Source organism: Sphaeramia orbicularis, chromosome 17 (assembly GCF_902148855.1).
Source record: "Sphaeramia orbicularis chromosome 17, fSphaOr1.1, whole genome shotgun sequence".
Lineage (NCBI taxonomy): Eukaryota > Metazoa > Chordata > Actinopteri > Kurtiformes > Apogonidae > Sphaeramia > Sphaeramia orbicularis.
In genome coordinates, this window is record NC_043973.1 from 53,513,373 (window position 1) to 53,530,299 (window position 16,927).

Here is a 16,927-nt window from a genome sequence, read left to right on the forward strand (position 1 = left end):
TGTATTGATCATTTTTTTTCTGTTCCTTTTTCTTAAACTTGCACTGATCATCTGTAAAACACAACTTCCCCTGGGATTAATAAAGTATTCTGATTCAGATTAACACATTTATGGTCAAATATTCCCTTTTTTATACATATATATATATATATATATATATATATATATATATATATATATATATATATATATATACACACACACACACACACACACACACATCTATATATATGCATCTATATACAGTATATACATTTATATATGTATATGTATATATGTGAGGGGATCTCTCTGTAATCCCCTCATACCACATGTTCTAACCATCATACTGTAGCTCACAGATCCATCCAGAAGGACACGGTGGTCCACGTGTCCTTGCATCTCTTCGTCTTATCAGTTGCTGTGTCTAGACTTTTATCTGTGGCGTTTCGTGTTGATGGAGCAGCTTCAGTCAGAGTTTTTTCAACCAAGGCCATGACCCACTGAGATGAACATAATTAACCCTGGAGCTGGTTCTGGTCCTGGTTTGGTTTCAGTGTCAGTTCAACCCTCACATGACAAACTCACCACCATTCAGGACATTTCAGAGCAGACAAATGTCATAAATGTGACATAAATAGTGCTTTTTATCGTCCACCTTCATGACAGTTTGTTCAACTTTATGACAACGGAGAATAAACCAAGAACACGATGTTTTTATTTTCATTTTCTCTGCAGTTTTCTAAATAATGGAATAAAATCAACCAAGTCAGTCAGAACAGATGCAAAGCTCTGCATCATTTAATCTGTTTCTATATCTGATGCGTTTACGTGTCCGGGTGTTCGTGTTGCGTTCAGGGTCACTTACATAGATGTGTCTCTGCTGGTAGCGCAGGTGCAGGTTGTGCATGATGGCGCCGTCATGGAGGTCCTCCAGTACTGCCATGTCCTCCACCCCCCGGATACTGCTGTGGTGCATGGGCTGGACCTTCTGCCTGGTGAGGGCATTCTGCTTATAGGTGTACACCTGGAACACAGTAAGTAAGTAAGTAAGTAAATTTTATTTATAGAGCACTTTTCACAGACAGAGTCACAAAGTGCTTTATCAGTTCAAATCAGAATCAAATTAAGTTTACAGAGACCCAACAGAATCCTTCAGGAGCAAACACTTGTGACTGGTGACAGTGGCGAGGAAAAACTTCCCTTTAACAGCAGAAACCTGGAGCAGACCCAGACTCCTGAGGGATGGCTGTCTGCCTCAACCAGTTGGGGTTAAAGAGAGAGAGAGAGAGCGATTGAGATATAGAGAGACTGGGGGGGGGAGGGGGGGGGGGGGGGGGTGACACATGGAGTACGTTATGATGAATACATAGAGTGTAATCAGTTTGTGGTGGTCCTGGGTCAGGTGGGAGACTAAAAAGCCTTTTTGAACAGGAGGGTTTTGAGGTGTTTCTTACAGCTCTCTACAGAGTCCATGGACCTGTAGGTGTAGAGGCAGGTCATTCCATAGACGTGGTGCCACAGCTTTAAAAGACCTGTCACCGCATGTGCTAAAACAGGTGCGTGGAACCATCAGCAGGTGCTGTCCTGAAGACCTCAAGCTACGAGTCGAGCTGTAGGGCTGGATCAGGGAAGCAATGTATGCAGGGGCCTGGCCATGTAGGGCCCGGAAAGTTAGCACAAGAATTTTGAAATGAAGATGATATAGAACAGGGAGCCAGTGGACAGGTACGACAACAGGTAAATACAGGTATAGTACACCTGGAACACAAGTAAATACAGGTATAGTACACCTGGAACACAAGTAAATACAGGTATAGTACAAGTAATACAGGTATAGTACACCTGGAACACAAGTAAATACAGGTATAGTACACCTGGAACACAAGTAAATACAGGTATAGTACACCTGGAACACAGGTACGACGACAGGTGTACGACAACAGCTAAATACAGGTACGACAACAGGTAAATACAGATAAAGAACACCTGGAACACAGGTACGACGACAGGTAAATACAGGTACAGTACACCTGGAACACAGGTGAATACAGGTACAGTACACCTGGAACACAGGTGAATACAGGTATAGTACACCTGGAACACAGGTAAATACAGGTACAGTACACCTGGAACACAGGTAAATACAGGTACAGTACACCTGGAACACAGGTGAATACAGGTACAGTACACCTGGAACACAGGTAAATACTTGTACAGTACACCTGGAACACAGGTAAATACAGGTACAGTACACCTGGAACACAGGTGAATACAGGTACAGTACACCTGGAACACAGGTAAATACTTGTACAGTACACCTGGAACACAGGTAAATACTTGTACAGTACACCTGGAACACAGGTAAATACTTGTACAGTACACCTGGAACACAGGTAAATACTTGTACAGTACACCTGGAACACAGGTAAATAGAATCCTAATAAACAGTTGAATATTTTTGTTTATAGTTGGATGAAAAGCATTTAATGAATCCTGACCCGTCTGACATTTAACCAGTTTTACAGGTGTTTTACAGACTCATCCTCCTTTAACTGCCGTCTGTTAGACCCCGCCCTCTCCCCCTCCCCCTCCCCCTCCCCCCGTCCTCAGACTCGACATATGGTCGGTGGAGACGCCAAAAACCTGAACCTGATCTGGAAGAAGAAACCAGAGACAGCGCTGCTCATCACCTGCATCCACGAAAATCCAACCACGACATTTTTTAACACTGAAAAGACGCGATGATGAGGAAACTAGCGGAAGTTTACAAAAATAAAACCAGTGTCCCTGTACGTCAGCGTCTGTTTTATCAAGAACCACAACCAGCTGAATGTGTGAGGATGTCAGGTTCTGTTCCATGTTCCAGTTCTTTGGTTTGGATACAGATCAATCTAACTATAGAAGTGGGCGGGACTTTCACTGGAGGAGAACTCAACTCATCAGTCCATCTATGACTTCTATCAGTGATCAATAGGAACTAGACTGATATCTAGAACCATTTACATGTTCTAAAGCATCAACAGATGGACCAGTAGAAGGAAAGACGACGACATCGATGAAGACGACAACAAAGACAACAAAAACAAGGAAGATGACGAAATCGCAATGTCGTTTTTTTCCATTATCGCGCAGCCCTAGTTTTGTTCTTATTTTCCTGGTTCTGATCCACTTCAGATCTTATTGGTGTGAATATGGAACCTGAACCAACACGTGTTTGACTCTGATCTGAAGGATTCAATACAGATGAATAAACACTCGTCACTTTTCCACTGACCCTCAAACTGCGTAAACATATCTTGTGCATAAAAATTTGCCTCATAGAAAAATGACAATTTCACCAAAACTCTTGTTTTTCGATGAAATATTTTTGCGCTGGCAAGAGGTGGTTTTTCAGGCATAGCAAAATTTGTATATCACGCAAAACTGCAATGGAAAGAACTTTTTCTGCAACTAGAGTCAGGTGAATTAAAAAAAAAAAAAAAGAATGTTGATGCACGTTACAAGCGAAGAAGAAGAGTTTTAAAAGAAACATGCTGCGGTATGTGTGGACACACCAGGAAACCCAATCATTTTTAATTTAGTACGAGATAGAGGGGTAATATATAATAATAATGAATATATCTGTCAATCGACACCATAATTATGTTTGTCACCATGTTTATAGAATGACTTCTCGTGTCATCTCGTGATAATAAATAAACAAATCATCGCGTTTGTGATTTAATGGAAAAACCAACATTATGCACTTCTGTTGTTTTGACATTTAGTAAATTTGGGTAAAGTTTTGCGCAGATGTCCAATGGAAAAACCACTAATGTAACTGGGTGCTGGTTCAGACTACGTCTCTCCAGCAGGTCAGTGTTTCCCAGCATGCCTCAGTGCGGGACAGTTGTCCTCGGCTTTGACCTAATTAGGCGTCTAATTGCTGTGTTTGTCTTTGTGGAGATGGGGAGGGTCCAGACCTCCGAAACAAAGCCGGGGCCTCCATGCTAAGCCTATAGCGACAGATGCTAACAGGAGTAAATCTGTGAAACAAAGCCATTGGGGGGGGGGGGGGGGGGGGGGGGTGTCCAGGGGGGGTAAAGGCTGTTGTTCTTACTTAAACGGATCAGAAAAGTGAATTCACACGCATTAGACGACTCAAACTTAAAGGGGGGATTTTACTTTCTGATAAATACAGTATTTCTTAACATTATACATATTAGACAGCATCAGTGTAAAACCATCATATCATTAGCATCGTAACTGTCTCAGACATCCACTATGTGGACAGAAGTATGTGGACGCTTTGGATTCAGGTGTTTCTTTTCTAACAGGGGTCTGGGATACAAAACAATAATGACTAATGTCAGAATACAGTTTTATATTATGGGATAAATATCATTACATTGGTTAATTTGGGTTTAAATTTTAATTTGTTGATTATTTTGTTGATTATTTTGATTCTTTTGGTCTTTTTTACACATTTTGTTGATGATTTTGTTCATATTGGCTCATTTTGTTGATTATTTTGTGCACTTTTGTTCATTTTGTTGATTATTTTGGTTATTTTTTATTATTAGGAAAAAAATCTCCCATTAAACTTTAAGGAAATATTGATGTTTTTTTCTGAAACCCTCATGAACAGGACACCTTACAGCTGTAGACATGTGTCCCAATATTTATGTTCATATAGTTTAGGAACACTGTATTTTCATTGATTTGTTTGTTTTGTTGATTATTTTGTTAATTTGTGTTCATTTTGTTGATTATTTTGGTTATTTTTTATTATTAGGAAGGAAAATCTCCCTTAAACCTTAAGGAAATATTGATGTTTTTATCTCAAATCATTTTACAGCTGTAGACATAATGTGTCCCAATATTTATGACCATACAGTTTACTTAAAAAATCTGTATTTTCATTGATTTGTGTATTATTATGTTCATTTTTGTTCATTTATGTTTAATTTGTTGATTATTTTTGGTCTTTTTTTTTTTTTTTTTTACACATTTTTTTGATTATTTTGTGCATTTTTGTTGATTTTGTTGATTATTTTGTACATTTTTTATTATTCGGAAGAAAAATCTCCCATTAAACTGTAAGGAAATATTGATGTTTTTCTCTCAAATCCTCATGAACAGGACACCTTACAGCTGTAGACATGATGTGTCCCAATATTTATGTCCATATAGTTTATTAAAAAAAAAACAAACAACTACATTTTCATTGATTTGTTGATTATTTTGTTCATTTTTGTTCATTTTGTTGATTATTTTGTTCATTTTTGCTAGTTTATGTTTAATTTGTTGATTATTTTTGGTCTTTTTTTACACATTTCGTTGATTATTTTGTGCATTTTTTGCTCATTTTGTTGATTATTTTGTGCGTTTTTGCTCATGTTGTTGATTATTTTGGTTATTTTTTATTATTAGGAAGAAAAATCTCCCATTAAACTTTAGGAAATATTGATGTTTTTATCTCAAATCATCATGAACAGGACACCTTACAGCTGTAGACATGATGTGTCCAATATTTATGTTCATATAGTTTATTTAAAAAATCTGTCTTCTCATTGATTTGATTATTTTGTTCATTTTTGTTCATTTTGTTAATTATTTTGTTTATTTTGTTGATTATTTTGTTCATTTATGTTTAATTTGTTGATTATTTTAGTCTTTTTTACAGATTTTTTTGATAATTTTGTGCATTTTTGTTCATTTTGTTGATTATTTTGGTTATTTTTTATTATTAGGAAGAAAAATCTCCCATAAAAACTTGAAGAAAATATTGAAGTTTTTATCTCAGATCATCATGAACAGGACATCCTACAGCTGTAGACTGTTTCCATCCCATCAGTAAGTGGTCTGTGAAACCTGAGGGGAAAACCGAGCCCCTTCAGAGGTGAACAGGTAACCCCCCCCCCCCCCCCCCCCGCCCCCCCCGCCCCCCTCCTCATCCTTCATCATCATCAAAAGCAGCAGCTGCTCTTTGAATCACCATTCATCTCCCTCTGCATTGTCCTCCAGTCTGCGCCGTCAAAAACACTGAAACCCGAGGATGACGAGGGGTTCCTGAAGTACACACACATCGCACAAAAACACACACGAAGCCTGGTCCGGCTCGTCAGGACACCGTTTACACCAACATGCCTTTACTGGATATTTGGACTAAAAAGGCTGCGTTCAGGCGTCTGTTAAAAAATACGACAGATGGATGAGACTCCTTCAACTTCATCACAAACGTTCACCTCGAGTTAACGGTGAACTTAGGGGCAGGCCATACGGAAAAAAAAACACATCACGATAATTTTTTTCATAACAGGCAATATCGATATGTATCGCGATATAAATCAAATCACCTTTTTTGTTAAGCTCAAATTTTCTGTTACTCATAAATTAGTTGTGAAGACATCAGGAGAGAGAGAGAGAGAAAGAGAGAGAGAATGAGAGAGAGAGAATGACAGAGAAAGAAAGAGAGAGAAAGACAGAGAGAGAGAGAGAGTGTTTTCAGTGTAAATCCTGTACTTTCTTGTATTTAATTCACTGATCATGTAGATGTTCATTAAAGCTCAGAGTAAATTCAAATGTTATTATATAAAAACAAAGAAAACTGAAAAAAAAAAGACTTTTACAGAAAAATATAGAACTGAACACAAAAGAGGCATCTACCACCTTATTTTGTTCATTTTAATTAATTCTATTTATTCTTTTGTTAGGTTTTTTTATTTTATTGTAGATTTTTTTTCCATTTGTGGCTTATTTTGTTCTTGTTAGCTATTATTTTGTTGTTGTTTTTTTTATTCATTTTGTTGCTTATTTAATGTTTTTTTATACATAATTTTGTTCATTTTTTCCCAAAGTGATTTATCACTATTTACTATAATATTATCCTCTGTATTTTGTGTTTTTTTCAGTGTAAATCCTGTATTTTCTTATATTTAATTCACTGATCATGTAGATGTTCATTAAAGCTCAGAGTAAATTCAAAGGTTATTATATAAAAGCAGAGAAAACTGAAGGAAACTACACAACTCATTTGAAGTCGTTTTTGCAGGACGAGCATCAGTCAGTGTCCATTTTCGAACCCAAAACTCCACCGTTCAGGTTCAGGTGTGATGTCGGACACGTTAGCCGGTTAAATTGGCGTCTCCTAAACCGTCTACGACCTGCTGGTGTTTGTGGATTCAACAACGGGCTGCGGATCCGTCTGCTTTGGTGTTTGGGATCAAAACAAAGTGAGAAAGCAGCGTCAAAACACAGGCCTTTAGCGTGTCGACCGCAGTTTACGACCAGTGAACTTTAACACCGCAGACAGGGACATTTAACCCAACGACCAGGAGGAGAGAAACCAGGTTAGAACGGGTTATTGATCCCACAGAAAAGTGAGTAAAAGGCACAGTGTTTGGAGTTTGTATGTGTGTGTGTATGGATCTGGCTATGAATATGTATTTACATACATGTGTTATTGTATTATGTGTTTATGTCAATCATATTATATTTGTTCATAATAATATAAAGCCAGACACCAAATTATTTAAAAATAAGTATCAGTCATATTATACTGTAGTATATAGGGATGTAACGATTACCGGTATAATGATAAACCGTGGTAAAATTGCAGAACGTTAGTATTACCGTTTAAATTCTAATTCTCATGATAACTGTGTTTGATTACCGCACTTTTCCAGAGAAAATGCCTATGTAAAGATCTGCTTTTATGTCAAATATTTGAGTATAGTTTTAATTTATTACAATTTTAAGTGTATATACCTAGTATTTGGAACCAATATTCACTTTTAAAGTCTTTGAAAAGGTTTGTTTAGCATCTTTGTGTTATTTATGCAATAAATTATATGCATTTTTCATATCAGATTTTATATATTTTTTGTGTTTTCTGTCCTTTTGCGTTGATGTAGTAGGTTAGAGTAAAAAAATAATAGACAGTTGATATAAATGAAGTTGTGCTGAAAAAAAGATCCCAAACATGGGTATAGTAAACATTTGTTTATATAGTATATAAAGGCAAAATCCAAAGGACTGACAAATGGACAAAATAGGCTCAGACCACTAAGGGTTAAGACTTGAATGTTTCTGCAACAGAAGGTACATTGTACCAATTATTACCTCTGCCAAGGAGGTCATGTTTTACTGGTGTCTGTCTGTCTGTCTGTGTACAAGATAACTCAAAATGTTATGGACGGATTTGGATAAAAATTCCAGGAAATATTGATACTGGCACAAGGAACAACTGACTAAATTTTGGTGGTGATCGGGGGTGGGGGGGCCATGGGGGCCCACTGATCTGCTTTGGCAGAGGTCTGCACTTTCCAAGTGCTTCTAGTTTTATTTGTTTGGTTTTGTTTTTTTTTTCAAAAATACAACTTGGTTAAATTATTTCAGTGTGTGTATAAGTACTTTTTGAACATTTTCAGCAAAATTTCAACAATACTGCAATAATAATGATAACCGTGATAATTTTGGTCACAATAACCGTGGTAGGAAATTTTCGTATCGTTACATCCCTAATAGCATATAGTACAGATATGTTTAGACTGGGAAGGTTATTATTGTAATTAATTATTTAAGGAGAAGTGGTGGGAGTTTATTAGTTATACTTCTTCTCACTCATTTTCTAATACGTATTATATGTCTAATGTTTAAGTATTTTGTTTATTTATTTTCTTCTTTTTTGACATTCTTATTCAAAATAAATACATCAATCAACTTTTGTTGTTTTTTTTTTTCACCCATAAACAAAAATAGGTGATAGTATTTTAGAACATTTGAAGAATAATAATAATGTATATTCTGACCTAATACAAAGTGTGAAAAATAATCAGAGCTTTTCTAACTTTCAGTGTAACGTGTGCATGGTCCGCTCAGCCGGACAGACGAAGGCTCAGATTACAGGTGGTTCCCCTTAAACCGGATCAAACCCACAAACATATGGACTGAAGAGGATTGACTGCATCAGCTGATCCACAATATGACAGAACGGACCTTCTGCTCTGTGTCAGGATCACAAGACAGTGATGAAGGTGATGATGAAGATGAAGGTGATGATGAAGATGAAGACACACGACCACAAAACACAACGTAGAACAGATAAACGCACAACATTAAACCAGGGCTGTGAAAAGAAACACTGGCTGTTTTTGGTTCATTTTGTTGACTTGTTAATTCATTTACCTTCATTTTTGTTAAATACTTTCCTTATTTTGTTTATTTTTCTACATTTTCTTGCCCAATTTATTGTTTTTTCTTCAATTTTGTTCAGTTTGTGGCTTATTTTGTTCATATTACTTGCTATTTTGTTGATTTAATATTCATTTTTGTTCATTTTCATTGATTATTTGATTCTTTTCGGCTTCGTTTTGGTCAAATATTTGCTTGTTTTTCCACATTATTTCTTATTTTGTAAGGTTTTTATTCTTTTTCTTTTGCATTTTATTTATTATTCTCTCTCTTTCTCTCTCTGCAATGCACCGTAACCCTGAACTACAGAGCCTCTGAATGTCCAAATGAGTCATAGCAGATCCAAAATGATCAAAAACAAATAAAATAATGAATAAAATGAACAAAAATTAGAAAAGAGAGAAAAAAGGAGCATTTACAAAATAATACATAACATGGAGAAAATAAGCAACAAAATGAGCCAAGACTAAGGCAAACTGATCAAACAGCAAAAATAAAAACAGCCAAAGTTGTCAATAAAATGAACAAAATGAATACAAACTGAAAAAATACAAAGTAACATGAACAAAATAAGCCACATAATACATAACATGGAGAAAATAAGCAACGAAATGAGCAAAGATTAAAGAAAACAAACTAAAAAGCAAAAATAAAAACAGCTGAAGTTGTCAATAAAATGAACAAAAATGAATAAAAACTGAAAAATTAAAAATAACACGAACAAAATAAGCCACATAATACATAACATGGAGAAAATAAGCAACAAAATGAGCAAAAATTAAGGAAAAATAATTAAACAGCAAAAATAAAAACAGCCAAAGTCATCAATAAAATGAACAAAAATGAATAAAAACTGAAAAAATAAAAAGTAACATGACCAAAATAAGCCACATGCAGAACAAACATAGAAAACAGACCAAAACACAGTAAACCGTCTGAAACGTTTCCGTCAGTACCTGGCCGTAGTCGGTAGCGAAGACGACGACACCGCCGGAGCAGGAGGACACGGTACTGGGCTGATACTGGTCATCCTCCCGAAGCCACACCCGGTCGCCCTGGCAACAAAGAAGACGACGGAGACGTTAGACCATGTGACCAAAAACCCTTCAGAACCATCTGAGAACCATCCGACTGTTCCAATGAGAAGCACAGATGATTACTGTCCCTTCATAAAATACAAACCTCACAAACAAAAAGTCTGAAAACGATAGTGTAATGATGATGCGTCATGTGGGCGGGGCCATGACGACGACCCAAGAGTGGTTATTATGTTTTGCAGAAGACATCAGTTTATTCCACCTTTTGTTTTTTTGTTTGTCGAGGTTGAAATGATCGTACATATTTATTTCTCATTTTCTTTTCTTCAAATACAACTAGAAAACACACGAAACATATAAACAACCTTAAATGACCCAAAAAGTACTGAACTAAACGTGTTGTAAAAGGTTAAAGTCAGTATTTATCAGTATTTTAACGTTTAACTACATGTTTGTCTTCTTCCAAATAAAATTCACTTTGTGTTTTTGCAGATGAACAAAAACTAAAAATAAAGTATAAAGAAAAGTAATAATTGAAAGAAGGTAAAATCTGTTTGTTTTGCTTTTCCATTAATGTACAAAAAAACCCCACACAAACAGGAATGAAAAGATTTTCAACCTGGAAACCGTACTTTTGAAAACATCCGTCGGATCAAACCCTTGACCTCTGACCGTGTGCACAGCTCCTGTTTGTACTTTAGATACATGGAGTTTACATATAGACAAAACACAAGAACAAACACTGAGAACACACAGAAGAAAGAACTCAGGACTCAACAACCATTGAATTTGGGTTCATGCTGTTGCTTATTTCATTCTTTTATGTTTTGTTTTAGACAAAGTTTTGCTTATTTTTCCACATTAATGAATGAAAAAAAAAATCAACATAAACAAAAATGCACAAAATATCCAAAAAAAGTTAATGAACTAGCCAAAAAACAAACATAATGTACAAAAAGAACAAGATAATCAACAAAGCGAACAAAAATGAACAAAATAAACAACAAAATGAAGAAAATATCACAAAATTATTATTTTTTTGCTTATTTTGTTTAGTTTTCTATATTTTCTTGCCTATTTTATTTATTTATTTTTATTTTGTTCACTTTGTGGATTATTTTGTTTAGTTTTCTACATTTTCTTGCTTATTTTATTATTTTTTCTTAAATTTTTTCAGTTTGTAGCTTATTTTGTTTATTTTTCTACATTTTCTTGCCTATTTTATTATTTTTTCTTAATCTTTTTAAAGTTTGTAGCCTATTTCGTTTATTTTTCTACATTTTCTTGCTTGTTTTCTTGCTCTTCTCTTCAATTCCATATCTGCTGATAAATAAAATAATGCAGTTTGAAGTATTATAACAACTCTTGCACTTTGATGACGACCATAAACTCTGCTAACTTTCTTTAATTGAAGTTTGAACCTGTTTTAACCAAATACTGGGTCGTTATACAAGTGAAAAACCTCAAATAGATGCACAAACAGACAAAAGCCTCCAGTGAGACGCTGACGTCCGGCTTTTTGATGCCACTAAAAGGCTCCAAACAAAGGAAGACGTCCCATTGTAGCACAGACAAAAGGAGGCGTGTGCTGTTTACCCGCCGCCACCATATGGTCATTCCTGATGTGAACGGCGGAGGAATGCCACGCTGCTTCCTCCTCCTCCTCCTCCTCCTCCTCCTCGTTCCAGCTCTTTGACCATGAAGACCCCCGAACAACACACAAACACAAAAACCCACCCATGGTCTTTGTGGGGAGCGTGTGCCATCCCTTCAGGGGTGTCAAACTCATTTTAGTTCATTCAGCAGACGCTCGCACATTCACTGAGAAATAAGGAGAAACCCACCTTTGTCTGTTTGTTTTAGTGCAAAAAAAAGGAAAATAACAATATAAAAGTGTTTTTTATCTATAAAAATGTGAATAACCTGATCAAACATAAACCTCAAACTTCTACAGAAAAATAAGTGCAATTTTAACCATATTCTGCCTCAGTTTATCATTTAAATATGTACGTTACTACTTACAGATCATTTATACATGACTGATGATTCTTAACCCATAAAGTCCTAAATATTCACTGGAGACAGAAAACCATCTGCTGATCTAAACTGTTTAACACCTGTTGGTCCACTAAATCTATCAATACATGTCAATAATTGGTGTAAAATACAGTTCTTCATCTTTCATGGTCATCAGATATGACCATATGTGGATGTTCAGAGGCTCTGTAGTTACCGTGGAAACACTGTCATCTTCTGCAACACTGATTTACCAGTAAAACCCATGGAGTTGGATCAATGACAGTGGATGGACACACTGGGTCTATGTTCAGTTTGACTGAAAAAGACACTTTTCCTTCAGTTTTCTCTGTTTTTGATGTAACAAACATCAACTTTGATGAACGCTTTAATGAACGTCTACATGATCAGTGAATTAAATGTAGGAAATATAAGTAACCATTACTTTGTACTGGTCGGGATGAGCAGAAGTGGGGCAGGGTTTGGGGTGGGGGGTGTAATTAGTTTATTTCATTATATATTTATTTTATTTAATTTCTTTTGCTTTTACTACACTCTAATTCGAGTGTTCTTTTATTTGTTGTTTTTGTATGATTGGAAGTGTCCTTTTTCTTCAATAAAAAATATTAGAAAAAAAAACATAGGAACACAGATGATTTTCACTGAAAAAATGTAAAATGCAGAGGATAATATTAGAATAAAACGGTGATAAATCATTTAGGAAAAGTTCAATAAAGAGAAAAAATGTATTTTAGAAGTGACACAACAGTCACACTGGGTCTTCATGGTTAAAAATGATATTCTAAGAAAACCTTCAAGGATTTTGTGTAAATTTGGCAAAAATGTTTCTGTTAACTCATAGATTAGTTTTAGGTGAACAAAGGTCAAAGGTCAAAGCTTCACCAAACAGACAAACAAAACAGGAACTGCGTCGATACATGATGATGCGCAGACAGAGGGTTGAGTTTGATATTTTCTGTTGGCGGTTCAATCCTCTGATGTGACTGTGTTTGGGTTTTCCTGCTGTTCTTCCACAGTGAAGCCTCCAACAATAAACTCCAGGATATTTTAGATTCCAACCAACGCAGAGCCGCTGGCTTTGGCCCCAGACGCCCCCAACCACCCCAAACGACCCCCCCGACACTGAACCAAACAGTCAAACAATAATAAGGCCCAGCTGCAGGTTTAAAACCAACACAGGGTTAAGGTCAACACAGGATCAGAGTCTGGACCGGGAACTGAACCCGGGTCTGTGGATCAAGACCCAGCTGTTGGACCACCTCCAAAAGCAGAGTCCGACCTCAGAATGGGACCGAGAACAAGAGACGTAGGAATGAAAAATAAGTATTTACTGTGCTTCAAAGACTTAATCCACAACCTGTTACATAAAAACGTATATTTATGGCAGGTCTGAGCATGCTACACGTATGTCATTTGAAGACATTTTACATTTATGTGAAGTTAACATTCTCATAAATAAATCCAACAGGCCTCATACATACTATACACCAGTATATACAAGAAAATATACAAAAAGTCCCACTAAAATACACAAAAAATACACTAAAACATACAAAAGAATACACTAAAATATACAAAAACTGCTAAAATACACATCATTTGAGAAAAGTTTAATATATCTTTATGGGTTAAACAGGTCAGATCAGTGGACGTTTGGGTCTTTGAGGGTTAACCGTCCACCTCAGGTCAGACGTCCTCCATCAGGAGCATCAGCTACATGTTCCATTGGTCCAGAGCCCCGCCCCCTCTGGCCTTTGGCTCCGCCCTCACACCGTCTCTGATCCACACCCATGGACACCCTGAACGCTCTGGGATCCAAACCCACCACTGACTTCCACATGTGTGGCTAATGCTCGCTCTGCGGGATGCTGGGGTTGGGGGGGGGGGGGGGGTTCAGCAGTGCTGGGGGTGTTCGCACGCCGACGGGGTTGGGAATGAGCAGCTGTCTGTTTTAAGACATTCCACTTCCTCTCCAGCAACAAACCCACTCTGTTCGTCCACAGCCGTGCTCCCTGTCAGGCCTTCAATGGGAAACTCTGTTGGCTTTGGTCTTTGTGTGCGTTTTAAAAGTGACTCAACACAACAGCGGTATGTTCTCCGACAACTGCGGACCCACACTGTATTTACTCACATTAGCCCTATATAAACATACGTCTCAGTAAATTTACCAAAATATACATATTAGCCACTGTATTAAACACAGAACAGCAATATGAAATATATTATCAATAGGATGTGAAATGCAGATAAATAAGTGTGCAAAAATATTAAAAAAATAAATAAACCAAGCAACAGGCATTATTTCTTTTAACAACCCAGAGCCAAATTAGCATCAGTTTTAATGTGCGCACAGATGCTAATAATGTTAAAACACTACAGTTAGGACTACTATACAGCATCTGCATTAAAGCCACAGTTCAGCTATTTTGGTTACTGAGTGGAACTTTTTTAGCCCTAAATGTGTTCTTTTCTAACTACACTACACTGCAGCAGGTCTGATCTACACAAAACCACACTTCAATAACATACACACACCTAATATACCCTAAAATGCACTAAAATCATCACAACACACTAAAATGCACTGAAATATATTTAAGAACATACACTAAAAATTCACAAAAAATGCACTCAAATATAAAAAAGCTAAAATACACTAAAATACAGAGGGAAAAAAACCATTGTACTAAAATACTTAACACTAAAGTACTAAAAATGTACTAAAATATACAAAAAAGTGCTAAAATACACCAAAAATCCACTAAAATACAAAAAAAAATAATTAAAATACATTATGGGTAAAATGCTGAGAGAGAATTTCTCTATGATGATAATAAAACCAGTGACCCTTAACCTTTTCAATGTTAGCTTACTATTCCTAATGTGCTACGTGCTAGTGCTAATGCTAATACTAGGTACCGTGTGTATAGAGGGTATGCACGTGACGTCACCGCTAGTGAAGTTACCGTGGTTCCGCCCACTGAGTGGCAGAAAGAGGGAGATGAGTGACAGCGTTGGCTTCAATACTGTCTAAACTGAAGAACAATATTTAAACAAAAATGGGGAGGAGCTGTTGTGTGATTGAGTGTATGAGCAGGTTTGTAAAGCAGTGGGAGTTATCATTTTACAGACATCGAAAGACAAAGAAAAGAGAAGGAGATGGATCCACAAATCCAGGAAACCAAACCTAGATCTGTGGATCCTGTTTAGTGTCAGCTAACATTCATTTATGCTGGATTTTTGGGTCCAATCAGACCTGAAATGACGTATTCTTCTGGCTAACAGTACTTCTTAGTGCAGCTCTTGGTTTCATGATCAGATCTTTCATGGTTTTTGTCTTCATTTTGTGATTGTGAACCTTGTGCTCCTACATGATTAGTAAACTAACTGAAACTGAGGCCAACCTAATTTTACAAAAAGGGGGGAACTGGAGAATAAAGCTACGACGGAGTATTAGGACCACAGAAGAAAAGAAAAATACTTGTCACTACGAGTATTAAGTCATAAAATATTGATATAAAACCTGTAATTTTATGAAAATAAAGTCAAATACAAAAAGAATCACAATGTTATGAGAATAAAGTCGTAGTTATGAAAAAACTCATAATTTAACAAAAATGTCATTCGTTTATGAGATTAAAGTCGTCATATTCCGACAATAAAGCCATAATATTACGAGAATAATGTGTTAATTTAAAAACAGGTGGGAAAAATCTCCTAGTTTCCCAGAATCCAGTGGTGCCCTGCTGGTCCACAGCAGTAGTATCTGTGTTGGATAAAGGACTGGATCTGAACTAGACTCAGTAAATCTGCTCAGTCCCAGTAGATCATGCATATATTCACTGGGGTCAGTCCACGGTCTACTGGAAATGCACTGTGGATCAGCTGGTTCTGGGCCCTAGTTTTGGACCCTGGCTGTCAGTCCTGATGAAACCATGTTTATTTGTTTCAGTTAAAAATAGCGCTGATCCCCTCCACCCTGGATCAGGTCTGGATCCTCCATTTGTGTCCACATGTCAGTGTTCATGGACCACTTGTTCTTTGGTAGCTCGTACAGATCCATGTCCAGTCCAACTGTCCTTCATTTAATTTCAGATTTCCCATTTTCCCACTCTGGCTGTGTTTACTGCTATACTCCGTCATGTTGAGCAGGTTAGTTTTTGACGCTCAGTCTGACTTAGAGGGGTGTGGCGTGGGGGGGGGAGTGACATATGTACATACCCTCTATTACGAGTAAAATACAGAGACTGAATTTCCCTACAAGGATAATAAAACAAGTTAACCTTTAACCGTTTCAATGGCAGTTCATGACTACTAATGTGCCAAGTGCTAATGCTAACACTAGGTGCTAATGCTAATGCTAGGTACTGTGTGTATTATAGGTACTACAGGGATAATAAAGCATGTTAACCTTTAACTTTTCCAATGGCAGCTCACTACTCCTAAGTGCTAATGCTAATGCTAAGTAATAATGCTAATGCTAGGTACCGTGTGTATTATGGTGGTAATAAAGCGAATTAACCTTAACCTTAACATGTTGGTGAATTCTAAACCATCACACATCTGGTGTAAAAAACTACAGCTCCCAGGAGGCTTTGACAATAATCCGTTAACGTCTTCAGGAAGCTGCGGTCATGCAATGTAAATTCATGCTTCATCTTTGTTAAAATAATGTTCTGATGTGTTATTATTATCCC

At 36.7% G+C, this 16,927-nt stretch overlaps 1 protein-coding gene across 1 annotated transcript in view; it reads right to left on the reverse strand.

Moving 5' to 3' along the window:
* Nucleotides 1–16,927, reverse strand: part of myo10 (myosin X) — a 160,406-nt gene that overhangs the window by 111,063 nt on the left and 32,416 nt on the right. Inside the window, exons 2-3 of the mRNA XM_030160553.1 lie at nt 10,113–10,211; nt 848–1,006 (exon numbers count right to left, since the gene is read on the reverse strand). Of these exons, the coding sequence (XP_030016413.1) occupies nt 848–1,006; nt 10,113–10,211 (258 nt within the window). The remainder of the gene's footprint in view (nt 1–847; nt 1,007–10,112; nt 10,212–16,927) is intronic.